This window comes from Typopeltis vanoorti, chromosome 1, assembly GCF_054136105.1.
Source record: "Typopeltis vanoorti isolate ZY-2024b chromosome 1, IOZ_Tvanoo_1.0, whole genome shotgun sequence".
Taxonomy (NCBI): Eukaryota; Metazoa; Arthropoda; class Arachnida; order Uropygi; family Thelyphonidae; genus Typopeltis; species Typopeltis vanoorti.
The window spans coordinates 47,737,857-47,765,488 of record NC_143549.1 but is presented as its reverse complement, the minus strand read 5'-3'; the positions used below and the strand labels follow the sequence as shown (position 1 = coordinate 47,765,488).

At 36.0% G+C, this 27,632-nt stretch overlaps 1 protein-coding gene across 1 annotated transcript in view; it reads left to right on the top strand.

The window, feature by feature from the left end:
- The window catches only part of LOC150109953 (coiled-coil domain-containing protein 42 homolog), a 196,528-nt gene that overhangs the window by 37,364 nt on the left and 131,532 nt on the right, over nt 1-27,632 (top strand). The window contains exons 3-4 of the mRNA XM_090400490.1: nt 8,832-8,936; nt 9,060-9,145. Coding sequence (XP_090256616.1) covers nt 8,832-8,936; nt 9,060-9,145 — 191 coding nt within the window. The remainder of the gene's footprint in view (nt 1-8,831; nt 8,937-9,059; nt 9,146-27,632) is intronic.

The following is a 27,632-nucleotide window of genomic DNA, read 5'->3' as shown; positions in this document are numbered from 1 at the left end:
CACTTTAACTTCGGACATTGGGCCCCGAGATGAGTCAGGGCTCCACATTTAAAACATTGCCTCTTTACTCCCGGGTAACTCACCATTACCCTGGCCGATCCGATCATTACAAAATTCGGAACTTCTGTTTTCATCGTTAACGAGAACGTGACTTCCCCCGACATCCATTCAGGGTAGTCAGCGTCTTTGCCTACTTGGACATCTCGTACGGTTCCCCATTTCGAAAAGACTTGATTAATTATGTCGTTGCCTCCTTCTAGATATTCCAGAGGGAATCGCTCTATTCTCATCTTTTTAGAGATGCTACCAACGACAAAAGGATGGCAAAGTTTCCCTTCACACTCAACCCCTTTGAGTAGTTTCTCCTTTGTTGTTGTATTTTTACAAACTACTTGATATCTGCCACCCACATAGGGGGTAAAGCCAGAAATATTATCTGCCCCTACGCAGTCAATTAGCGCTTTCGCAAACGTCCTCTTGTGTACACTTGCGTCGATTTCGAACCCGAGGGTTCTTACTCTCGGTAGAGCCGAAGACATACTTCAAAAAAAAAGGGAAGAGTAGACCCTTATACGATCCAAGTCCACAAAAGGACAGACCTGTAGAAAAGGCCAAACTTTCCCTGTTTGCAGATAAGAAAAACCTGTTAAACTTAGGTACAGGGGGAACACAAAGAACCAAAGAAGAAAAAAAAAAGACAAAGGGTTCTTACCAAGCAGCAGGACTGTAATAGGAGCTCTCTCTCGGGGTCTGGAAACTGGAATCCAAGGCTGGGATACTTTCACTGCAGAGCTGGAACATGGAGCTTTCTCTCGGGGCTGCTAAATCAGGTCTCTTCAGTGGGAGCCAGGCCCAAGTAGAGATACCAGGTAGAAGCATTAGCAGGTCATCTCTACCTATAGGAGTTGCCAGTAGGTGTGCCACTCTTTTTTTAATAAATTACTCTGGATTTAGAGAAAGATGTTGAAAGTTTATTTTTCACTTGGTTAGAATATAATAAATTTAGTTTAATCCTTTATCCAAGTGTGAGCAATAACATTAGACATATCCGCAAGGATATGGGTTTTGCATTATAGGAGATACTGAGATAGGAGTGTTGGTATCTTGCTCCACCTTTGCAATGAGTTGCCCTGGTGTTGTACCACCTTACCCCAGTCCTGAAGATACTTTCAGGTGCAAACTTTGTTTGCTCACACTTGGATAAAGGATTAAACTAAATTTATTATACTCTAACCAAGTGAAAAATAAACTTTCAAAAAAAAAAAAAAGGGAATAGAGTGACTGTTGCAGAGGGCATAGTGGAGTTGTTCAGTGAACAACACTTTGTTGGAGTATTTCATCCTGGAGAAGTAAGTTTTAATATTAGAAGGATGGGGCAGGTTCAAGGTTTAGAGGTGAGCGTGTTCCAAATACTAAGTACTCTGGATATCAGTAAAGCTGTGGGACTGGATGGTATTTCACCACGGGTTTTGAGAGAATGTGCTAAAGAACTGACAGAAGGTAAGATAGTGCCATTTTTGCATAAGAGCGGTAGCAGACTGGAAGTGTCTAATTATAGGCCAGTTTGTGTGTCATCAGTAGTTGTTAAGATCTTGAAGAAATTAGTGAGGCACCATATACAATGTTGGGCAGATGAGGATAATGTTATATGTGAGAGTCAGCATGGATTTCTTAAGGAGTGTGCTTGGTTTAGTAATATGATTGCCTTTTATAATAAAGTGACAAGAGCAGTTGATGAGGGAAAGACATATACTGCCATTTTTTTTTTTGGATTTTGTAAAGACATTTGACAGGGTGACACATAATAAGCTGATATTTAAGTTGTAGCACATGGGCTTAGATGTTGGGTTAGTCAAATGAAGATACCACCATACACACTGTCTGATAGGTATCAAAGAGTGTGTATGGTGGGGCAATATCAAGAAAGCAGAATGTTACAAGTGGGGTCCCACTGGGCTCAGTACTGAGACCTGCATTTTTTAACCTTTAACCTCTATATTGTTTAACCTTTACATCCCCTGCAATCCATTGACAATAACATTGTCCCCTGCAATCCATTGACAATAACATTGTCAATGGATTGCAGGGGGATGTTCAGTTGTTTGCAAATGATGTGAAGCTGAGAAGGTTTATTAGTAATAGTGCAGATGTAGCAGTCCTGCAAGAGGATTTGAATAAACTAGACAGATGGGCTAATTAATGTGAGTGTCGGTTTAATGCAGTAAAATGTAAAGTCTTGAAGTTGGGATACATCAATAGGAGTCTGCATACTCTATTGGAGGAGCTGTACTCGAGGAAATAGAGAAGACAAGCGATTTGGGGATGGTGATTGATAGAAACCTGAAATTTAGGTAACATATTGCAAAGGTGGTGAAAGTAACCCAGAATTGTTGCAATTCTGAGAAGGATGCTGACCTGCAGAGATAAGATTTCTCGTTCCATTATATAAGACGCTGATTATACCACACTTAGACTATTGTTCTTAAATTTGTTCCCCAGGATTTGAAGGAGATAAATTAACTGTGGAAAGTGTACAGAGGTAGATAACAAAGATGCTTTCAGGACTGTACAATGTTAGTTTATGAGGATCAGCTTATGGAATGTGGACTGCAGGGTTTGGTAGAAAGAAGAAGAGGTGATCTGATTGAGACTTTTAAACTGTTGAGAGGCAAGTTACAGGGTTGACACTGGGAAGTTCTTCTTTTGCTTGATGGAACAGCTGGAAGGAGTGATGACAAGGGGCCAGTTCTCTGTAAGTTATGAAAGGAAGCTGTGATCAAGAGGGTAAGGAGTGGGTTCTTTGCATGTAGGGGTGGTTGAACCGTGGAATGTATTGCCTGGTGAGAGCAAGAATAGTCAATGAGTTCAAGGAGTAGTATAATAGACTTTATGTTTCCTAGGAAGGACCTCCCATGATGAGTCTTGACTCCATGGAGGCCTGAATAATAATAATAATAATAATACATGATAATAATAATAATATTTCCTGTGAACAAGAAAGCTTATCCCAGTGAACGGAATCATACCATTTTGGAAACTAATAAGGATATTGAGTGTGAATTAACTTTGGAAATATGGACTAGGACAAAGTATTAAATGAATGACAAAGGAACTGGAAGTCAAAAAGCGATTAGAGAAGAATAGGATGGACATTAATCAGATAAGATATTGCACAATGATAATCAGGTGGGTAAAAGAATATTATATACTATGGATATTCAAATATAAAACATTGAATTGATGACCATGTTACTGCTTTGAGTTTTCTGGATGCTAAAATAAAAAATTTAGTGAATGCAATTGTAAAGCAGGCAAGATAAGTAAAGAGATGGTAGTTCTGATAGGAACCAATGATTTGTTTGGTGATGATTACAGTAGTATGGGAGAGAATATGAAAGCACTGCTGGCAGAAGCAAGAGTGAGGAACTGAAAAATGGTTAGTATATTACCTGGATATCATAATAAGAAGGATATGATTGCAAAAGATTTGATAGAGAGGCTTTGTAGAAAGAATGATTGCAAGTTTTTGGATGTGTGGAGCATGAGTGAAGTGAAGGAAGAAGGGATTTATACAGAGAGAGAGAGAGAGAGAGAGAGAGAGAGATATAGCCTGCACTTTTATGCATTTAGTATCAGGAGTCTAGAGAAATTATTTATTAGAATGAGACCTAATATGGACATTCAAGGAAACTAGATGATGATGATGATGGCAGGAATGGCAAGAAATTTGTATATTAATAGCTGAGTTATGCAACTGTATTAATGGTATTCATATGCTTATAAAATAATGCCGGTAAATGCATACATATTGAACTGGTAGCACTTTATTATGAATGAAAAGATTATTTGTGTTCGTCAACAGACTTATTAAATATGTATAAGGATGTCTGTATAAGTGAAACATTAGATCATCATCATCATCATCATACGTATCAAGGATTTAGGCCAAGTATGGCCTGTGCCGGCCTTAGGAGTCATCGTTGAATCTTTTAAGAGGACGTCCTGGTTTTCTTTTTCCTAATGGCTTGTACTTTAAGGCTTGTTTTGGTAATCTTTCTGTTTTCATTCTTTGAACATGTTCCATCCATCTATGTTTATATATTTTAATTTTTTCAATTACTGGTTCTTGGTTTAATTCTTTCATAATATCTTCGTTTCTTTTGTGATCAAATAGCGTATACTTTGCAGTTTTTCTCATAAACTTCATTTCTGCTGTTGTTAATCTTTGTTTGTCTTTTTGTTTTATTGTTCAGATTTCGCTTCCATACATTAAGACCGGTAGGGCTAATATATTGTATACTTTTAGCCTGGTTTGTTTTTGAACTAGGTTTGGTTTAAATATAGAGTTAATTACTCCTGTTATTTTTAAACATTTTGCAATTTTTATGTTTATATCTTTTTCATTTTCATAAGTGATCATACATCCTAGGTAGTTAAATGAATTCACCTGTTCTAAGATCTTGTTATCTAATACTATTTCAGTTCTTGCTAGATCTTGTCCTTTAAAGGCCATAGTTTTTGATTTTTCCGTTGATATTATCATACCATAATCTTTGGATATCTCATTTAGATTTAAAATAGCTTTCTGTAAGTTATCTTCAGAATTTGTAATTATTATTTGGTCGTCTGCAAAGAGGAGAGTGTTTAAGTTAACTGTAGGTGAAAGTTTAATTCCTTGATGTAAATTTTTACTCCATTTTATTATTATTTCATTTAAGTAGATATTAAAAAGAGTTGCTGAGAGGGGACATCCCTGTCGGACCCCTTGGTTTATCTCTCTTGTATATGATAGCTCATGATTTAATCTTATTTGTATTTGATTATTTTCATATATACTTATGACAGCTTTTAGGATATTATTTGGTATTTGTCTTTCTTTTAATATGTTAAATAATGTGTTTCTTTTAACTTTGTCAAATGCTTTTTCAAAGTCAATAAATGCAATATGTGTTTCTAAATTATATTCTCTTCCTTTCTCTATTATTAATTTTAGGCAGAAGGCTGGGTCTATACATGATCGTCCTTTTCTAAATCCATTTTGTACCTCTAGAATAAAGTTTTCGGAATATTTCATTAGTTTGTTATTTAAGATTCTGCTGTATATTTTGCAACATGAATTTAGTATACTGATACCTCTTTGGTTTTTAGGGTCATCTCTATTACCTTTCTTAAAGACAGGAATCACAATTGCTTTTTTCCATTCTATTGGGGGGATACCAGTTGAGTAAATTTTATTTAAAAATAATAAGAGTCTTCCTTTGAATCTTGTTCCTGCATATTTATATAGTTCTGAACCTAGCTTATCTTCTCCAGGTGATTTTCCGTTTCTTGTTTCTTTCAGGATGTTTCTTTTCATTTTCGTTAATTGTTTGCCAGTTGTCTTTTTTAAAATATTTGTCTGTCCACAGTTCTGTGTAGTAATTTAGAAATTCTAATTTCAATTCAGTGTTTAATTTTATGTTTTCTTTGGTATCTGCATTTAGGTGTTTCAAAATCTTATAAACATTGGGTCTTATTTTATATAAATCATGTTCTACATTAGAAACAAATTTATTCCATGATTCTCTATGTCTTTTTCTGACTTCTCTTTTAGCTATGACTCTTATTCTTTTATATTCTATTTCATCTTCTAATCTTTTACTGCTTAACCATTTGTGATAGGCTTCTTTTTTCTTTTTGATTATTTCTTTGATTGTATCATCCCAGATCTTCATTTTTTTTTCTTTTATTGAATTTTTGGTCTTTCCTAAGTTTTCATTTGCTGCTGCATTTAGTATTGTTTTTATATTAAGCCATTCTATTTCTATTTCTTCATTTTGTTTTATTTTATCTAGATACTGGTTAATTCTTTGTTCATATAGCCATTGTACATTTGTGTCATTCAATAGTCTAGTTTTATAAACAAATGTTTCAATTTTTCTTTCTGTTCTTGTTACTTGTAGCCATTTAGGTGGTAATCTTAATTTTATTTTAACAAGGAAGTGGTCACTGCTTATTTCATATCCTCTGTGAACTCTAACATCTAGTGAAAATTTTGATGTTTTTTCATTTAATATGAAGTAATCTAATATTGATTTCCATCCTCTTACTGCCCAAGTATATTTATGTATGCCTTTATGTTTATAGACGGAATTCATTATTTTTAGGTTATTATAAACTACAAAGTCAATCAATTTTTTACCATTTCTGTTTAGAGTGTGTTCTCCATGTATTCCTATATTATTATTAATTTTCGTGTTTCCAATTATTGCATTTAAGTCTCCTGCTAAAATTATGTAATCATTTTTATTTATTTTATTATATATGTTTTGTAGCTGATTATAAAAATCAATATTATCCTATTCTCTTCCTTCTTCTGGGGCATATAAACCAATTATTGTTAAATAGCCTCTATCTATTTTTATTCTAGCTTCTATTATTCTTTCATTCCATAATTTATAATGTTTTAACTGTTTTGAGAGGGAATTATGAATCCAAATCATGACTCCTGCTTGTACTCTTTGGTCTCTGTGGACTCCACTGTATATCACATTAAAATTTTCAGTTCTCATAGTTCCTTTTAATTTCTTTTTTGTTTCAGTGATTACTGCTATTTTAAAATTTCTTTCATTTAATAACTGGTCTAATTCTATTTCTTTATATGCTATTCCTCATACATTCCAGTTTGCTATGTGTATTATATTTTGTCGTTTCCATTTTCGTTTTCCCTTTTCCATTCCAGGGTCGTTTCCCATAGATTCAATCCGATTATCTTTTTCTGTCAGCTTACAAGTATGGTTATATTCTCCATGTCAGGGGACTGCCTGACGATGGAATAGTTCAGTGGTAGGGCTGCTACCTTTAGGCTTCTGAATTCGCCTTCTTCCGAATTTAAACCCATAGGAGGAATAGGGTATATTGAAGGGGAAAGGGTAGATTATAGAAGAAATATAGTAAGGTTTATGGAGAGGACATAGTTGTAAGGCCAGAAATGAAAAGACCCCATGGCCCTCGAGGACTCTAATAGCACAACGGTCATAAAGTAAGAAGAGTTGGCTGATAAGGCCTTATAGGAAAGATTAAAGTAAGTGGGTCTTCCTCAAAGTAGAAGAAGGAGAGGATAGATCCAGCTAGGGGTCCATGGGAGTGCCGCTTCCCTTACAATCAAGATGATTACCCCTTATGGCCCTGTTGGTCCATGAGTCCTTATTCAGTATATTCGGACCACCCCACCATATATATATATATATATATATATATATATATATATATATATACACACACACACACACACACGCACGTGCATGTACACACACATGGTGGGCTCCACTATCCGCCACCCAGGGGACGCGCTCTCTAGGGGTTACAGGGGGTACCTTGAGAGACATTAGAAACATTAGATATAAACAGAAATCTGAAATTTGTTGAACTGGGTGGGTCATGCAGATTACAGATGAGAGTATTGAGAGTATTCAAAAAAAAAAAAAAACGGCATGGAGGTAACTTATTATCTCTTTATGCAAATGTCAGGAGTAGAAATAACATAGGGGTTGAGTTTGTTGCCTTAATGAATACGTCTTATGGCATTAGATTATTATCATTATTGTGACCTGTCTCTTAGATGCAAATATACAACTTCCATTAATTGTAAATCATATAATATTTTTAGGAAGGTTAGACAAGATAGGAGAGGAGTTGTGATGCTAATGATATTGGATGATTTGAGTCCAGTTAGCACAGAAAGCCTATGATTGCAATATTACTAACAGTTTCTATGAAACAATGAATTTGGAACTGCATAGTGTGAGATAAAATCCGACAAGATGAAATACATTGTGGGATGTTGCTGCAGACCCAGTGGATCACCTGCTAGTGACAATGAAATGCATTGCCAAATAAATCTGATTGGTACTAAACATTATATCAGTGACTTTAGTTTTTCAAACAATGATTGGGTGGCAGTGATCTCAAGAGATGAATGAATCTGAATTTATTGAGCTGTTGTGAGACAACTACCATAAGCAGCTTGTGACAGAAGGAACTTTGAGTCAAATGGTATTAGACATGATTATTGTGTTTGGGGAATTCAGCTAAAGACATGATTATTTTATTATTATTATTATTACTGGGGGGGGGGGCTCTGCCCTCCTGCTGCACCCAATTTTCCCTCTGAGTTCTGGTGACTTGAATTTTGAAGACTCGAAACTCAGGTGGCTACCTTTGCTTGTCTACCAGCCTACCCCCTACTCTCTCTCTCTCTCTCTCTCCCCCCCCAGTCCCTCTTTTCCTCATTTTACTTTCCCTTGTTTCTGTACTCTTGATTTTCATTTATCTTCTTTTACTGGCTCCCTCATTCTTGTGATTTTTCTCTCATTCTTGCTATCTCTTTTATTTTTTTTCATTCTCTCAATTGTTTATTCCCTGTTCTCTCATTCTCATGACTTTCACTTCTACTCTTGCTGTTCTCAATCAGTTAACCTTGTCTCAAGTTTCTTAATCTCTCCATTTGTATGAATTCATTCTTTATACTTTCCACTTCGTATATTATTCCACCCTACATCCATCCTAACTGCTACATCTTCCTGTCACACTGTTTAGGGTTAAATCCATTGACACCTCTTGCATGTTTTTCATACTCAGTCATGCCATTCTCCCCCCCCTCCCAACCTCTGTTTGTCTGTCCTCCCCCCACTCATTTGCACTAATTCCTCTACTGCAAACCATTATACATTAATATTCAGGTTGCCTTACATGTCTCCCCATCAGTGTATTCATAATTTATAATTTTATTACCTGCCATTTCTTTATACATTGCTGCATTATTATATCAGATTACTTTTGCTGTATTTCAGGAATATGTAATAAAAATGAAGAAGCTTCAAAAGAGAAAATTGGAAGTTGAAAAAAAATCTGAGCTGTTGAAGGATACATTAAGGAATTTTGAAAAATTTTTAACAGTAAGGCTGTCAAATTCTCTGAATGTTGTCTGTGTAGCTGAATATTCATTAATGAATATTACATTAAATAATAATTAAACACTTGATTTTAAATAACCATTCTAATCTCTTTCTATTTTAAAGGAAAATGAAAAAAAAAGAATGAGAGCTATAGAGACTGCTTCAGTAGAAAGGAATATTCAAAGATCAAAAGATAAAGAAATTTGCAAGTAAAATAAATAAATATTAAAACTCTTATAGTTAAAAACTAACATGGTGATGATTTTCTTCATGAAATTAAAGTAAATGGAAATATTTCATGTATTTTTTTTTTAGTATCAATGATTTAAAAAGGTATTTTTTTCATATTTTCAGTAATGAAATAAATATAGAACTTATTTCTGTAATTAAAATGAAATATATATTGATCTTTAATTAACCATGATATAATGCCAACAAGTTTCGCCAATGAGGCTGTTCAGCTTCTTCAGGGCTTATAACGGTAAGAGAAAACTCAAAGTGGCTAGTACAGAGAAAATGGAGTAACACTATCGTATAAATTAAAAATTAAAACAGAATGCATAACATTACACACATGGACCTTGTTGTGTTAGTCACTGTTGTGAGAGCACGTTCTGTAGTTTTGAGTGAAATTAAATTCTGTCAGACTGAGCAATCTTATTAAGGTTTTCCATATATCAGCTATTATCATTCCCTGGTTTCTGTTGAGATTTTCTCCAGAACGGAGGACTACTATAGCTTCCTTGAAATTTCTACAACGGAAGTCTTCTTCTAGATAAGGCATGGAGCTGCTATCCAAATCAATGGTATGGTTTGTAATTGCGAAATGATGGGCTAGACCTCAGTTGACTGTTCTGTTGTTATTAACATCTCTTATATGTTTTTTTTTTTTTTTTTTTTTGGATTTCGAGGCTTCTCGACATCTGTCCTATAGAGTTTAGACCACAAGCACATGGGATGTTGTACACTCAAGCATGTTTTAAAAAAGCATTAATGTCTTTTGACAATCTTAAAATGTGACGGACAGTCTTGACCAGTTTGAATGCAACTCTGATGTTGAAAGGCTTAAAAAGTTTTGCGATCTTTTTCGACACTGTACCTGCATAAGGAATAACTATGGATGATCTGTATTGACTGATGGTAGATTGTTGTTGTAGTGGGGGGTTGCTATGAAGAATCTTGCTGATTAAATTCCTTGGATAGCCATTTTTTATTAATGTCTCTGATGTATGAGTAAGTTCATCATAGAGTTCTTTTTCTTCTGAGATAATGTTCATGGCTCTATTTTTGAGCATATGTATTATGCTGAATTTCTGGGAAATATGGTGAGTTGATTTGAAATGAAGGTAGCATCCATTGGTTTGCAGTGGACTGTTAGTTTGATATGTCCATCTGTTAGTTTCTTGAGTAGAGTATCCAAAAATGGTAGTCGAGTTTGAGTTTTCTCTTACTGTTATATCCCTGAAGAAGCCGAGCAGCCCCATTGACGAAACTTGTTGGCATTAGATGCTGATAAATCATGGTCAATTAAAGATCAATATATATATTTCATTTTAATTATATGTTTGAATGACCAAATATAATCTCAAAATGAAATTATTTTTATCCTATCCTATCTTAATTTACACTCATGGGTGTATACCTACACATTTTACTGTGTAGGCATTCGGAACTGAAATCCTATGGAATAGATTGTTTACTCCTTATTCCTGGAGGTGTCCTACACCCTCTGTCCAAAAAAGAAACCTAACTTTTCGAAAATAGAAGAAACTAGTGCTGCCACCTGTTGTATCTTTTTTGTTGTCGAAAGCAGCAACCTTCATTAGTGTTGTGCCAACTGTTTATGGCATTTGTTTCATTAGAAGCCGAGTTATAGTGCCAAGAGTGACAGTGTGTTTTGATGAACGGTCGGAAAATGAGTTTCAAACAGAGAGCTGCGATTGACTTTTGTGTTAAACTTGGGAAAAGTTTTACTGAAACACATCAAATGCTTCCAAAAGCATACGGTGATGAATGCTTATCCCATACTCAAGTTTACGAGTGGTTTAAGTGATTTCAAAGTGGTCGTGAGATGCTTGAGGATGATGAAAAGCTGGGCCATCCAAAAACTGGACTGAGTGAAGTTAACATCCAAAAAGTGGGATTTCATCAAAAAAAACTCGAAATTGTCAGTGAGATTGATTGAAGATGAATTGGGGATTCCAAAATCAACTGTACACAACAATTTGACCAAGAGTTTGGGCCTTCGTAAATTGAATTCGCTTTGACCGACATTTTAAAACCGCTCATAAGAACTCAAGCTTCCTTGAAACGATTGTTACTGGTGATGAATACTCAAAATACTCATACTCAAAACGTGGCGTTTTGAGTATGAGCCCAAAACAAAGCGCCAGAGTGCTGAGTGGAAACCACCAGAAGAGGGGCATCCAAAAAAAAAAAAGTTGCTTGGAAAAGTCAAAAGTAAAAAAATGCTGATTTGTTTCTCTATGATTCCAAGGCATTATCCACAAAGAATTCATTCTGCCTGGCCAAACAGTCAATGGCAAGTTTTATCTCAAAGTTTTGAAGTGATTGATACAGAGAATTTGTCACGTATGGCATGAATATCGTGAATCAGGCAGCTGGTCACTTTTACACGATAATGCACCATCTCATCGTTCGAACATTGTGAGGCAGTTTTTGAGCATAAAGCAAGTTTGTGTGTTGGATCACTCACCGTATTCACCTGATTTAGCATCCTGTGACTTCTTTCTCTTCCCCCGACTTCGTTTGCCAATGAAAAGAAAATAATATGACACCATTGAAAACGTTCAAGTGCCAGTAACCACAACCCTCAACAGTATCCCAAAAAATGATATAAAAAACTAATTTAGCTGTGCCAAATGCTGTATCGAAGCTGAGGGAGAGTATATTGATTGAAATAAATGATTGGAATAATTGCAATTGTTTTATTTTCTATGAAAAGTTTGGTTTCTTTTTTTAAAGAGGGTCTGTAGAAGCATGTGCTCATGGACCTAGTTTGCCTGTTTTGGGGAACGAAAAACCCGAGTTTCTAGTAAAAAAAAAATCCTACAACTATGCGAGACTGACTAACTCACCTTTAGTTGAAAGAGACCAGATAAAGGTTCCTCACATCACTGCCAGGAATTGAACCCAGGTCTTTCTGCCCAAACAGCTTCATCTATACTGACTGAGCTACGGAGTCAGAACTTGTTAATATTGAAATATTTCCTGAAATTCTCTGGTGAATATGAAGAAAATAAATCTCTATACTTATTAAATTTGACACTCATTAGATTCAATCATAATATCATATATTATTATCATATATTATCATATTATTACATATATATGGTGAAACCACCATACCAACCCATAATGGTGAAACCACCCCACCATATATTTCATATATGGTGGGGGTGTTGCTACAGACCTGGCATCTCAGTTGTAGGGGACAAAGAAATGCATCGCCAATTTAGGTTAGTGGTTAGCGGCTGGTTAGCATATCCGCTCTCCAGCCAAAAGGCTGCTGGTTCGAAACCTGCCGTGAGCATGGATGTTTGTATTGTCTGTGGAAATACTAGTGGCGGTGGTTAGTGGTAGATGGTGTTGGTGTAGTTGTAGTCAGTTGGTGGATTGAGTGGTTGAGACAGAGTTGTAGAGCAGGTGCCCTCCTTCCATGAGTCTTTGGACTCCCTGGAGGTGTCAAACAATAATAATAATAATAATTTAGCCTTATGGGTACCAAGCGAATGACCATTATGGGTGACTTTAATTTTCCAAACCTTGATTGGGTAGAAGAGAAATCTCATGATTAGAAAGAACAGGAATTTATCGAATTATTGTGGGATAACTTTCTCAAGCAGCATGAGAAAGAAGGCACTCGAGGTCAAAGAGTATTGGATTTGCTCATAGCATCAGAAGGGATCTCTGTCAAGAACATAGCTATTTTACCACCAATTGGTGACAGTGATCATGCTGTTCTTTCTTGGGAAGTATCTACTTGTACTCTGATTAAATCAGGCTACATGCTGAATTACAAAGCTGGAAATTATGATCAACTTAGAATATTATCTTTGGTCCAGTATCAGTTACTGAATGGAAAAAATGTCAACAATGCATGGGAATCTTTGAAAAAGTGCTTGAATGAGGCGATATCTGAATGTATCCCTAGTGTTCGAAGAGTAAATAGGTTGGGTGTGAAATGGATGTGCAGCCTTATTTAGCTAGAAATCCACAAGAAGAAGATGATGTGGAAAGCGTATCGTGAGAATAAGAGAGAGGAGTTATGAAATATATAAAGCTCAGGCCAGAAAAATAATGAGTATGCTAAAGGCAATCCAAAAGAATTTTATCGTTATGCCGCAAGCAAAAGAAAGAATGAATGTGGAAGAATAACTTTATTGAATGCAGATGGTACATAAGTGTCAGAAGCTAAGGAGATTGTTCAGTTAATGAGCGCTCACTTTGCTAAGATATATCAACCAGGTGTATGTAGTATGGTGCACAGTGCTACATTGGATGAAGAATTAGAAGTTCATGAAAATGAGGTTGAAGAGCTTTGGCATAACTTGGATAAGAATTTGTTAATAAGGACAGATGGAATATCTGCCCATTTGTTAAAGGAATGTTCAGCTGAATTGGCTAGGCCTTTCACACATTTATATAACTTTAGTCTCAGCTCAGGAATGATACTGCAGGAATGGAAGGAATGTAATATAGTTCCATTGCACAAGGGTGGTGCAAAAACTGATGTGTCTAACTACCAACCTATTAGTATTTCTGGTGGTAGTGAAGATTTTAGAGAAGTTAGTAAGAACTTGCATACAGAAATGGGTAGACAATCATTCTATACTCTGCAAGGAACAGCATGAGTTTACTAAAGGAAGGTCATGTTTTAGCAATTTGCTCATATTTTATTATTGTTATTTGACACCTCCAGGGAGCCCAAAGACTCATCAAGGGAGAGTGTGCCAACAGCATCGAACAATTGATTCCCTTCCAGCTACTAATCATGCTCAAACTTGCTTAACTTTTTATGTGAGCCATTAGTAGCAGAAGCTCTACCAATCGACCAACATTGTTATGGCCGAGTTGGATAAAGGAAACGGATACACTAAGATAATGTTGAATTTTTTTAAGGCATTTGATAGGATACCACACAATAGGATGTTGTGTAAATTGGAGAATATGAGATTGGAACATAATCTATTGACTTGGATCAGGGGATGGTTGATAGACAGATATCAAAAAGTGGTATACAGTGGGTGTGAATCTGCCAGATTTAAGGTAACCAGTGCTGTACCTCAGAGTTCAGTCCTTGGACCATTATTGTTCAATCTATACATAAATTACTTCAAGCAGGGTTCTATCATCAGATTTGCAATTGTTTGCTGATGATGTGGAGATAGTCAGGGCAATCAGAGATGCTACTGATATTCAGCAATTACAAAATGATTTGAATAGACTGGAAATCTAGGCAAACGAAAATGGCTGTCAGTTTAATGTTAGTAAGTGTGAAGTTATGCACTTTTGCATGATTAGAGATCCGACATATTATATTAGCGGGGTTATGCTAGAAGAAACTGAAGAGGCCAGGGATCTTGGTGTATTTGGTGGATAAGAATTTAAAGTTCAAAGGTCACATAGCAAAAGTTGCAAATACAACTCATCAGTGGTGAACTATAAGGGGCTCGCACGAGCCCTTTGTTAAATTTTTCTCAAATTTGCGAGCCACTTGTCCTTTTTATTTAATAATCTTGTAGAACTGGAAAATACCACTGTGGAATGTATACATGCTACTATAATTGCTACTTTAAATTCATATGGATTTTCTTATAACTATTTAAAAAATCATCTCATTGCATTTTGTTCTGATGGAGCTAGTGTAATGTTGGGAAACCAATCAGGTGTTGCAATTAAACTTCTACAAAAATTTCTCAACGTTGTGATTTGGCATTGCGCTCATCGTTTATGCTTAGCATTAGACAATTCGATAAAAAACATTAAAAAAATAAATCATTTTGAAATATTCATGGATAAATTATATGCTTTTTTATCATCAATCACCAAAAAATCAACGAGAATTAAATACGATTGCAAAAGACCTTGGACCTTGGTAATATTAAAGATCAGCCGTCTGTTTGGACCATGATGGGCAGCTTGTAGTTTACGAACAGCTCTTGCTGTGTGGAGAAATTATCCAGCTTTATGCAAGTATTTTGCATTGAACAATAAATATAATTGGAATTTTTAAACCGACTTCTCAATTTGGAATTTTTAAGAGATCTAGCATTAACGATTGATATCCTACAGGAATTATCATATCTGTCAGAAGCTCTACAAAGTTGCAATATAAGTATTATAAGGGCTAAGTTAATCCTTTTTTTTTTTTTTTTTTTATTTTGCTCGACGATGCGAACCCTTTGTTAAAATTTCCATAGCTTACCACTGCAACTCGGAGGATAATTTTTATTCTGAAGTGAACTTTGACATGTAAGGATAAGCAAGTAATTTTGCCTCTTTATAAGGCTTTGATAAGACCACACTTGGATTACTGTGTGCAGATTTGGTCTCCTGGGGTTTCAAGGGGATAAAGAAGCTGTGGAAAGGGTGCAAAGAAGAGTTACAAAGTTTATAATCCGGACTATGGGATTTAGATTATTAGGACAGATTGTGAATATGTGGATTACAGATTCTGGATAACAGGAGAAAGAGAGGTGATATGATAGAGATCTATAAACTTTTCAATGGGTGCTGTAGCATTTCAAATGATGAAATTTTTCGTTATATGGAAGGTGGGGGGGGAGAGAACACGGGAGCATCCATGGAAGTTAAGGTTGTTCTCAGTCAAGAAAGGGGTAAGAGCTAGGTTTTTCTCTCAGAGAGTAGTGAGTGAGTGGAATAATTTGCCCTTAGGGGTAGTGAGTGCATCTAGTGTAAACGAATTTAAGGGAAGGTATGATAGCTGGGTTGGGTAATTTACAGCCTCCCTCAATGAGTCCTTGACTCCCTGGAGGTCTCAGACAATAATAATAATAATAATATCATATATAAATATAATTACATAATATCACATAATAATTAGTGAGACAAGGCTAACAAAAGATGGTATAGTTAGTTGGATAGAATGTGAAGGTATAGTGTGTTCAGGAAGGATAGAAAGAAAAGAATGGGGGTAGGAGTGTTATTGATGATAGCCGATGATCTGCAGCCAAAGAGAGTAGAAGTTCAACTGCAGGACAGTGAAAATAGCACATTTGAGGCTATCTGGTGTGAGATTGAGGCCAGCAGAACAAAATATACATTTGGGTGCTACTATAGACCAGGGGATGGAAAAGATGATGGCGATAATATACATCAGCAAATAGACTCAATGAATGGAGGACAGGTAATTATTATGGGGGATTTCAACTATGGTAACATTGATATTGGAGGAAGGAGAGGACACATGGGAGTAAGGAAATGGATTTTATGCAGTTACTAAGGGAGAATTGCCTGAAATAGCATGTAATGGAATATACAAGGAGTTCGCAAGTGCTCGATCTAGTAATTGCATCTGAGAATTTGTCTATAATGAATATGATCACGTTGTCATCAGTTGGAGAGAGTGATCATATGGTCTTTACCTGAGAGGTAGCTAAATGTGCGGAATTTTCAGTTAAGACAGTATATGTGGAATTAGGCTGGTAAGTATGACAACCTTAGGAGATTGCTTGGATCAGTGCCATGGCATGTAAAATTGCAAGGGCTGAATATTGATAGGACATGGGAAATGGTAAAGGAGTGTTTGAGGGAAGTAATGGCTGACTGCATACCTGGAGTCAGGAGAGTAAATCAAGTGGGAGTTAAATGGATGAATAACACCATTAAGTTGGAGCTACAAAAAAAGAAACAATTGTGGAGGGAATTTAAGGAGAAAGGTGACCTGCAGGAATGAACAGTACAATGCACAGACCAGAAGGGTAAGAAATGCAAAAGCAGATTAAGAAAGGAAGTAGCAATGCAGACTAAAGAGAATCCCCAAACAGTTCTTTCGACATGCTGCAAGAAAAAGAAAAACTGTATACCGCAGAATGATTATAAAGAATGCCGATGGTGGGAGGTAACTGAATCAGTCGAAATAGTAGAATTACTAAGTGAACACCTTGCAAGAGTATATCATCCAGGTGGTGATATTGCAGGAAAGAGGGAACCAATGGCTTATACAGCAACTGAGGTGAATGAAATGGAGGTGAATACCATATTACAGAACCTTAATGTGAGTATATCTGTGGGATTGGATGGTATGCCAGCTCGAGTCTTACATGAAGTTTGCGAAGGAATTGTCAATACCCTTGACCATATCTTTTAATCTAAGTCTCAGCTCTGGGTTAGTCCTGAGAGGGTGGAAAGAGGAGAAATTAGTTCCTTTGCATAAAGGAGGCTCCAAGACTGCTGTAGCAAATTACAGACTGACAGGCATATCAGGAATCATCAGAGTATTGGAGAAGTTGATCAAGAGCAAAATACAAGAATGGATAGATGGAAATGGGATACTCTATGGGGAGCAATATGGTTTTGTGAAGGGTACATCATGCCTCAGTAACTTGCTCACGTTTTTTAATACAGTGACGGCTGAATTGGATAAGGGTATTGGTTTTACAGTGATACTGCTGGACTTTGTAAAGGCCTTTGACAGGCTACTATATGGAATCCTAATCAGTAAACTGCAGCACATAAGGATGGATATAGGGTTGGTGAGATGGATAGGCGGGTGGTTGATGGAGAAATATCAGAGAGTAGTTTATTCAGGGTAGAGTCCAAAAGAAGGCCTGTGACTAGTGGTGTGCTGCAGGGTTTTGTTCTTGGACAACTGATATTTAATTTGTTCATTAATGATATAGGAAAGGATCTGAGAGGAACTGTTCAGTTATTTGCCAATGATGCAAAGTTGGGTAGAGCAATAGTTAATAAACATGATGTCAATATTTTGCAGGATGATTTGGATAGATAGGAAAACTGGGCTAAGGAGAATGGATGTCAGTTTAATGTGGAAAAGTGTAAGGTTATGCATTTTGGGGTGAACAGATTATCAGCAGTATACCACATTGGTGGAACTGTACTCCAAGAAATTGACAAAGCCAGAGACTTGGGAGTGTTAGTGGATAGGAGTTAGAGTTTAGGGGGCACATAGCAAAAGTGGCTAAAGCAGCTCATCAGATCACTTGGTTACTGAAGAATAACACAGTCCAACACAATTTTTGCGGACTTCTATATGAGACTTGATTTTTACTAATTTGGGTGCGCTGGTTTCAAATATCAAACCCATTTTTCTCTATCACATCAGGTTTTTCCTCTATGGCATTTTCTTTTTGCTAATTTTAAGTTTTTGATACTTTTAAGGAGGCAGTACTATTTAGAGGATTAAAACAATTGACATTTTAATATTATTTTCTGAAAGTATGTACTTTTAAAAATCTGTTCCTAACTTTTTATCAAGAAATTCGAAAAATTCCTGAAGATATAGCCTATTATTCAAAGCAGTGCGCAGATCAGAATCAGAGCGCTCACCGCTATCGCTTGTTAATAAACGAATAAATGCGTAAGAACCTGCAACGGCACATACTGGCGCTTTGAATGCGAGAGAGGCTGATAATTAGATACATAACTACTTAACAATATTCATTAAAAATTACAAGAATATTTATAAAAAAAAATAACAGTTTTACTTATACATGAGTTTCAGGGAATAAATTTTTGTTTGTAGCAATTTCTGCTGTGTGTTCTGTTTTGGCAATCCCTTTGAATACTCCAACAGTAGTCGGCCGTCATATGAGAATCCCATCTTCCTTGGTACCGATCTTCCATAGTTTTTAAGTCTTGATGAAATCATGATGAAAAAATTAAAGCTGTGTATTTGATGGACCGCAAATTAGAACTTTAATGAGAGACCCAAATTTCATCAACTCTTTCACCTTGTTAATCGCTTACAGCACCTAAATTCTCGGGAAATCTATCAAGATGACTGTATAGGAAATGAAGCTTTATGCTCATGTTGCAACCTAGGTGCTGGAAATTTTCAAGCCTTGTTTCCACTAGATCTTTGTAATTGCATGCTTTTTTGTTTCCAAGAAAATTATTCGCAACCATCGTAAATGAAGTCCAGGCCTCTTTCTCAATTTCGTTCATAGAGTTGACGAAATTTGGATCTCTCATTAAAGTTCTAATTTGCTGTCCGTCAAATACACCGGCTTTAATTTTTTCATAACTAAGTCGTGGAAATTTTTCACATATGTATTGGAAACAGTCACCTTGTAAATCTAAAGCTTTAACGTACTGCTTCATAAGACCTAGTTTGATGTGTAGAGGTGGAAAAATGATTTTTTCTCTGTCGATTAAAGGTTGATTTATAACACTCTGTTCTCCAACATTTAAGGATATTCTAAGAGGCCATTGTTTCTGACTCCAGTGTTGGTTTCCAGCTCGACTATCCCAGAAGCATAGAAAACATGGAAACTTTGTATATCCTCTTTGAAAGCCAAGTAAAAAGTTCACCATTTTAAGATCCACACAGATGATCCAGTTATGGTCTGTATATTTTAATAACTTTAGAACCTTTTTAATGTCCTCATATCTTTCCTTTAAGTGGACTGAATAGCCAATAGGAATTGAGCCATATACATTCCCATTGTGTAGTAAGACATGCTTGAGACTTCTGCTTGAACTATCGATAAATAAACACCACTCATTTGGATGATATTGTACAACACTCATTTCAGTTAGTAAACCTGACACATTGTTACAGTAAACAAACCCACACTCGTGTTTAAAATATTGTACATGATTACTTTCCCTGCTACGATAAAAAGTTATCTTCGTATCTTGCTCCAGTAAGTTTTTTTTTCATTTAATCTTGAAGCTAACAATTCCAATGATTCCTTTGATAGGCCCAAATCTCTTACTAAGCCATTCAATTCCGCTTGAGTAAAACGTTGCGGTCCAGAACTAGAAATTAAATTTTCATTGTCTAAATCAACATCCGGGACTTGCTCCTCAAGAACATCTGGCATATCCCGATCATGCTCGTTCTCAAGTAAAGGAAGTCCTTTATAAATTGGCATGGCTATTTCGTTGGAATGAGCAACTGGCCAAATTGCTGAGTCGAGATTTGGATACACAATTTTTTTCTTATTCTTCTTATTATAACCAGAAGTCTGAACTAAACAAAAATAGCAATCATCTACATGATTTTTCGGTTCATGCCAAATCATTGGAATGCCAAAAGCTAATTTTTAGCGTTTTCCCTTGCTCCACTGTCGTAAATTTTCTACACATGACTTACACACTTTATTTGGAGCCAATGAATTGTCCTGATCTGCAAGTTTTACTTCAAAGTATGCAAAGCACTTTCTTAACAAAATCAGTGATATTTGTCCTTTGACTGGGAACAGTAAAGCTGCCACAAATGTAGCAGAAGGAATCTACACTATTGACACATTTTCGAGTAGTAGACATGATGTATTTTCTTCACTGCTGACTAACATGCAATTAACAAGACAAAAAAAACCAGAGACTTTATTGAAACATTATAAGCGCTCATCATACTTTCACGATCGATTAACGATTGACTGATTTCGATCGTTCTTTATCCGCTATGACGCATATAGCATTTATTTGTTTAAGGCAGTTGTCATCGCCTACTTTTCATCAACTAAATGTATTAGATCGGTTATCGGCCTCTCTCGCATTCAAAGCGCCAGTACGTGCCGCTGCAGGTTCTTATGCATTTATTCGTTTTACTAACAAGCGAGAGCGGTGAGCGCTCCGATTCTGATCTGTGCACTGCTTTGAATAATAGGCTATATCTTTGGGAATTTTTCAAATTTTTGATAAAAAGTTAGGAACAGATTTTTAAAAGTACACACTTTCAGAAAATAATATTAAAATGTCGATTTGTTTGATCCTCTAAATAGTACTGCCTCCTTAAAACTATCAAAAGCTTATTAGCAAAAAGAAAATGCCATAGAGGAAAAACCTGACGTGATAGAGAAAAATGAGTTTGATATTTGAAATCAGTGCACCCAAATTAGTAAAAAACAAGTATCAGATCATAATCAGCAGAAAAAAAATTTTTTTTTTGTTGGCCAGTGTAATTTGATGAGCAGAGTTAAACCAGTTATTGTTTCTCTTTTTTGAGCCTTGATAAGACTCCATTGACTGCTTTGTGCAGATCTGGACACCAGGTATTTTTGGTAATGGGGAGGAGGTAGAGAGGATCCAGAGGTGAGTGACCAAAATTGTACCAGGTCTATGGAATGAACCTTACAAGAACAGGTTGAAGATTTGTGGGTTACAGAAACTGGTCGACAGGCAGAAAAGGGGTGATGTGATTGAGGCATTCAAATTACCGAGGGGTTTTTACAAGATTTATTCAGAGGAAATTTTTCAGAATATGTGTGGTGGTGGGAGAACTAGAGGCCATCCATGGAAACCAATCAAGAGTGTAGTTAACAAGGGTGTTAGAACTAGGTTTTTTACTTGGAGAGTGGTAAATTAGTGGAATAAGCTGCCAGAATCTGTTATGGGTGCCATGACTGTGAATGAGTTCAAAGCAAAGTATGATAGATACTGTGCAAATGCTGAATAGTTCTTGACATAGTGTTTAGTGCCTCCATCAATGAGTCTAAGGACTCCTTTTAGTTGTCCATAATAATAATAATAATGTCAGTACCAAAGTATACCATAAACCCACAATTTGAAACTCACAAACATTGAAAATTATTGCATTTAATCTCTTTTTCACCTTATTATATCAAAAAATTTCTCATATTTACATAATTCAGTAATACCTAGAAATACTCATCTTTTATTATAGATTTAAACCAAGAAATTACTTGACTGAAAGAGATCTGCTTTCAACAGCATCCTATTCACTCAGCTCAAACTCGTGTCCCTACTTTTTTCTCAAAGCCCCCCCATATATCAAAACCACATATAGTCTTAAAATTCCTATAGATCCATAAACATTTATAAAATCATAAAATGATTCTTCAAATATTCAAACTAGAGAACTGTCTTCACCATCAGCAATAAACTACAAAATTTACTAAATCCTTGAACCACAGTTGCTGATGCTGACATGATGCTATGCCATAATGTTGTTTATAAGTTTACCAGCAACAACAAAAATCCCACCACTGAGATATCCATACATGCATTACAATTCAGTTATTGATTTTGAAGAAAATTGAAATGAAATTATGTTGCTCTGAATCTCTATCAGTATGAATCACCCAATGTGTCATAAGATTGCAGGTAAAGGGAGGAGGGATGAACTATTAGTTTAATCTCTCATGCAAGCAAGATTTTTTTTATTAAAGATCATTCTAAATAGGATTGAGAACAAAGTTGAGTCAGAGATGCCTGATCATCAAAAAGGTTTTAGGAAAGGTAAGGGTACCAGAGATTAGATTCTCTGCCTTAGGCAGATCATAGAAAAGTATAAAAAATTTAGAACCCCCCTATCATAATATACTTCATAGATTTCTGTAAAGCTTTTGATTGTGTTCATCATGTGAAACTGTGGGAAGTAATGAAAATAATGGGTTTCTTTTACATACTATCAGGTTGATAGCTAACTTGTACAGGAAGCAAGAAGCCATGGTAAGAACAGGTGTTGGATTAACTAATTAACTAATCCCAAAGAGTTCTTCCGCTATGTGGCAAGTAAGAGGAAGAATGACTTCGGAAGGATAACCTTAGTGGGTGCTGATGGTATTGAGGTGACAAAATCAGATGTAATAGTCGAGTTACTGAGTGATCACTTTTCAAAAGTCTATCACCCAAGTGAGGATATCTCTATACCTATAGCAATACCTAATGTGAGAATTGAAGCTAAAGAATCAGAGGTATTAAATATATTGCAAAACTTAAATGTAAACACTGCGGTAGGCTTAGATGGAATATCAGCTCGGGTGTTGCGTGAATGTGCAAATGAATTGTCAACCCCTCTTACCTGGATATTTAATTTAAGTTTGAACTCTGGTATGGTCCCTAGGGAGTGGAAGTTAGGCAAAGTGGTTCCTTTGCATAAGGGTGGCTCTAAAACTGCGGTATTGAATTACAGACCAATCACCATCTCAGGAGTAGTGGTAAAAGTATTGGAAAAGTTGGTTAAAGACAAAATTCAAGAATGGGTGGATCAGGATATGATACTCTATAGAGGCCAACATGGTTTTGTTAAAGGTAGATCCTGCCTTGGCAATCTATTAACTATTCATAATAGGATAACATCCGAGTTGGACAAAGGAACTGGCTACACAGTGGTAGTTCTGGATTTTGCTAAGGCTTTTGACAGGATACCCCATAGAACACTGTTACGCAAATTGGAGCAGATGGGAATAGATATTAAATTGGTGATATGGATAGGAGAATGGCTCAGAGAGAGATACCATAAGGTGGTGTATGGAGGAGCCGAGTCCAGAATGAGACAGGTGACCAGTGGTGTGCCTCAGGGCTCTGTGCTTGGGCCAATGTTGTTTAATTTGTATATAAATGATATAGGAAACGGCTTAAAGGGAGATATTCAGTTGTTTGCTGATGATGCAAAGTTGTGTAGTGCAATAAAAAATCAAGCTGATGTTGAAAGTTTGCAGGAGGATTTAAATAAGCTGGTAAAATGGGCAAAAGAAAATCGATGTCAGTTCAATGTGGAAAAGTGTAAAGTCATGCATTTTGGGATTAAAAGATTACCAGCTGTGTACTACATCGATGGAAAGGTACTCCAAGAGATTGATGAGGCTAGGGATTTAGGGGTATTGGTAGATAGGGAGATGAAGTTCAGAGGACACATTGCTAAGGTGTCCAAGATTGCACATAGGATTACTTGGTTGTTGAGGAACGCACTGACATCCAGAGATAAAGAGGTTATTATTCCCCTTTATAAAGCATTGATACTTCCACATTTGGATTACTGTGCTCAGGTCTGGTCACCTGGATTCCTTGGAGATGAGGAGGCTGTGGAGAGGGTTCAGAGAAGAGTGACCAAGTTGGTGAGTGATATAAAAAATGCTCCCTACATTGATAGATTGAGAGCTTGTGGATTGCAGAGATTGGTTGATAGGCGAAGAAGAGGGGATATGATAGAAACATTCAAATTACTAAAAGGTTTTTATAGGATTGATGCAGGGGAAATGTTTCAGCTGTGTGATAGTGATGGAAGAACAAGAGGTCATCTGTGGAAATTAAAGAAGAGTGTGGTTAACAAAGGTGTCAGAACAAGGTTTTTTGCCTGGAGGGTGGTGAATGAGTGGAATTCATTGCCTGACTTAGTTGTGAGCTCTTCGTCTGTAAATGAATTCAAGAAGAGATATGACAGATATTGTTTTGCTAGTTTGGGTCTCCCGCGATGAGTCTACTGACTCCATGGAGATACCCGTAATAATAATAATAATAATAATAATTGGCTTCAGGTTTGAAATGCAGTTAGACAGGGATGTCTACTTTCTCCTCAATAGTTTAGTATCTATGCTATGGACATCATTCATGTAGTTGGATGAACTTAAGACATCAATTAAGATAGGTAGTAGATTGATCTGTAATCTGAGGTACACTTTTGACACGGTACTCCTTTGTAATGACAAGGAAGAACTGGTACAAACACTTGTCAAAGTTAATGAGATCATTAAAAACAGAGGACTTCAGCTCAGTCCTGGCAAGACAAAGATTCAAAGGACATACAGACAAGGAAGCTCCTGAGAAACAAGTGTACCTTAATGAAGAAAGAAAGAATTGAGGAAGTCAGCAAGTTTGAGTACCTGGGATCCATTATTAATGTGAAGAAATGCTGTTTGGAAGACATCAGAAGAAGACTAGGGCTAACACAGCCATCAGAGATTTGTCAAAAATCTGGAAGGATGGATGTATCACCACAGGAATGAAGTTCTGGATTCTGGATATAGCTGTTTTTCCAAAAGAGAATTATGGATATGAGATGTGGAACCTAAACAACTCTGAAATAAAAAGATAGGTACTTTTGGGATGTGCTGTTACAGAAGGCTGTCGAGTATATCATATACTGAAAGGTGGACAAACAGATGGTGCTAGAAAGGATTGGTAGAATTTTAAGACTCCTTAAGGACATTGGCAAAAGAAATTTGAAATACCTTGGACAGTGAAATGATGGAAGGAGGACTTCTGAAAACAGTAACAGATGGTCAAGTTCCTGGAAAAAGAGAAAGGGATAGACTGTCAATGAGATGAATGGATGGTGTGTCTGGAATAACTAATCTTCTGAGGTGGTCCTGTTGTATGCTTTTCTGGAGGCTTTAACTCTCTCAGAAGATTAATTATTCCAGACACACTATCCAAGGACATGGCAAGGACTGGTGCATCATATCACCGAGTAACTAATTGACGATATGACATGTGATGATGTCCAATAAATAGATGGTGGATGTGCCTTTAACACAAAAAGATCCTATTTATTACCACCTCCTGGCAATGGAATAATGTCAGCCAGCACCTGTCATGTACAGCTTAATGTGTATATAACAAGTTTTTTAATTCCGTTTTCTTTATTTTCAGGTTCTTTTAAATTCATAATTTGTGTAATTCATATTTTTGATATTGATTTTTTCATTGTTGGATTTATTTCATATATTTGATGAATTATTTATATTTGAAATATTTTCTCACCAATTTTAATTATACATCATCTCAGCTCTTACCAAGTGTTTACCGTCTTTAATTAGAAATATTTTTGCAAAGTCATGCATTTGTCAAATTAATATCCTTTAATTTGAACATTATTTAATATTATCTCTTTTAGCCAACTGTTATATGGATTGCTCCAAAAATGTCTTACATTTTATTTTATCTGACACAGAACTTATTATTTTTTATACTGTTGTATTTCATATGAGTGCAAAAGATTGCTTGGTTCAAACTTGTTTACTTATCTATATGTATATTTGATGCAACAGAATTACTTGGCTAGATGATATAATTAAAGAAATTTAATTATTAGAATCTGAGTGATACCAAAATAGAAAAAACTATTTATTATTTGAACACACAATTAGTATTATCTTCTTAGATGACTTCATCGAGTGCATAACATGAATAGAGAAATACAAAAATATACATTACGAGAGAACATCATCCATAAATTAACTTGTAAACGTATTGCTGACATTTGAAGGCATTCTGAATGCAATAGTATTGTTGGGCATGTTCATGTGTTCATAATCTTGTGTACACCAAAAGATGGATAGCCGAAAAGTGATAATCAGATAGGTTATAAGATGGACCAGATTGAGGACAGTTTCTGTTGATTTTGCAGTTCTTCTTCCTAGCTCATCGTAACATCTAAAAATGTTTTCCGATTGTTCCAGGTCATTGGATGAGTGACAGAATCCTCATCATTAGGGTGAGCAGAATTAAGAATGTGATTAGAATTACATGTTCTATATGCAACTTAATGGATTTCTCCATCTAACCAAAATAGGACATATTGCAGTTACACCAAAGACAATAAACTCTTGGATACTTAAGGCTGTAATGTTTCAGTTTAGGTGTGCCAAGTAAGAAATGGAGTTTACATAGAGGAGTAAAAGAAGTTCAGATTTTAAATTTCTTGAGAATTTTAGCTAACTTTGGTCAAGCAGAGCTGATATAGGAGATATAAAGCCTTTTGCATCAGTACTATTGTAATAATCTTGCCTTGGCTTCAGTTATTTCTTTAAGTGTCATGAAATGTCAATGGCCTAAATTGTTGGCTGTCACCATTTTACTGTATTCTACTATATCTTCTTTTTGCTCATGCTCTATAGTCTAATAGATTGTTTTAAATTTTTTTAGACTGCACCAGTTAAACTATGTAATGAGTGTGAGGCTGTAATATTCTAAACTGAAGACAAAGCAGATGTTGATTTTATTCCCGACTAAAGTTAATATTTTTTTATTAATTTAGTCATTGCTTGATCTTAATCATTTAATCTAAGTTTGATGTTTAACTTTTCATTACATAATCATATACTAGTTCGAATATTTTTGCAGATAATACATTGACAAGATCAGTCCAATGTGTTGTTCACAAACTATTTAATGTTGTTATTGTTATTACCCAAGACCTCATGGAGTCAAAGACTCATCTGGGAGGACCTTTTATCACACACACACACACACACACACACACACACACACACACACACACACACACACACACACACACACACACACACACATCTCATCAAACCGTGTTTTAAACACATTCAAACTCTTTGCAGACACCACATTCTCAGGCAAGGCATTCCAATCATTCACAACTCTGCATGAAAAAACCTTGCCCCTCACTCCCCTACTCACACCCTCTTTATACAGTTTCCAGGATGACCGCTGGTTCTCTCCTGATCTCCCACTATTCTCTGTAAAACTTCTCCAGCATTGATCCTATAACAACCCCTTACCAGCTTGTAGGTCTCTATCATATCTCCCCTCTTCCTCCTGTCCACCAGACTCTGCAAATTACATCTTCTCAATCTTTCCTCATACTCAACATTCCAGGCGTCAGAAACTACCTTAGTCAGTCGCCTTTGGACCCTTTCCAACATCTCGTCATCCTTCTGAAAATCCGGTGACCAAATCTGGGCACAATAGTCCATGTGTAGCCTAATCAAAGCCTTGTACAATGGAACAAGAATCTCCCTACTTCTA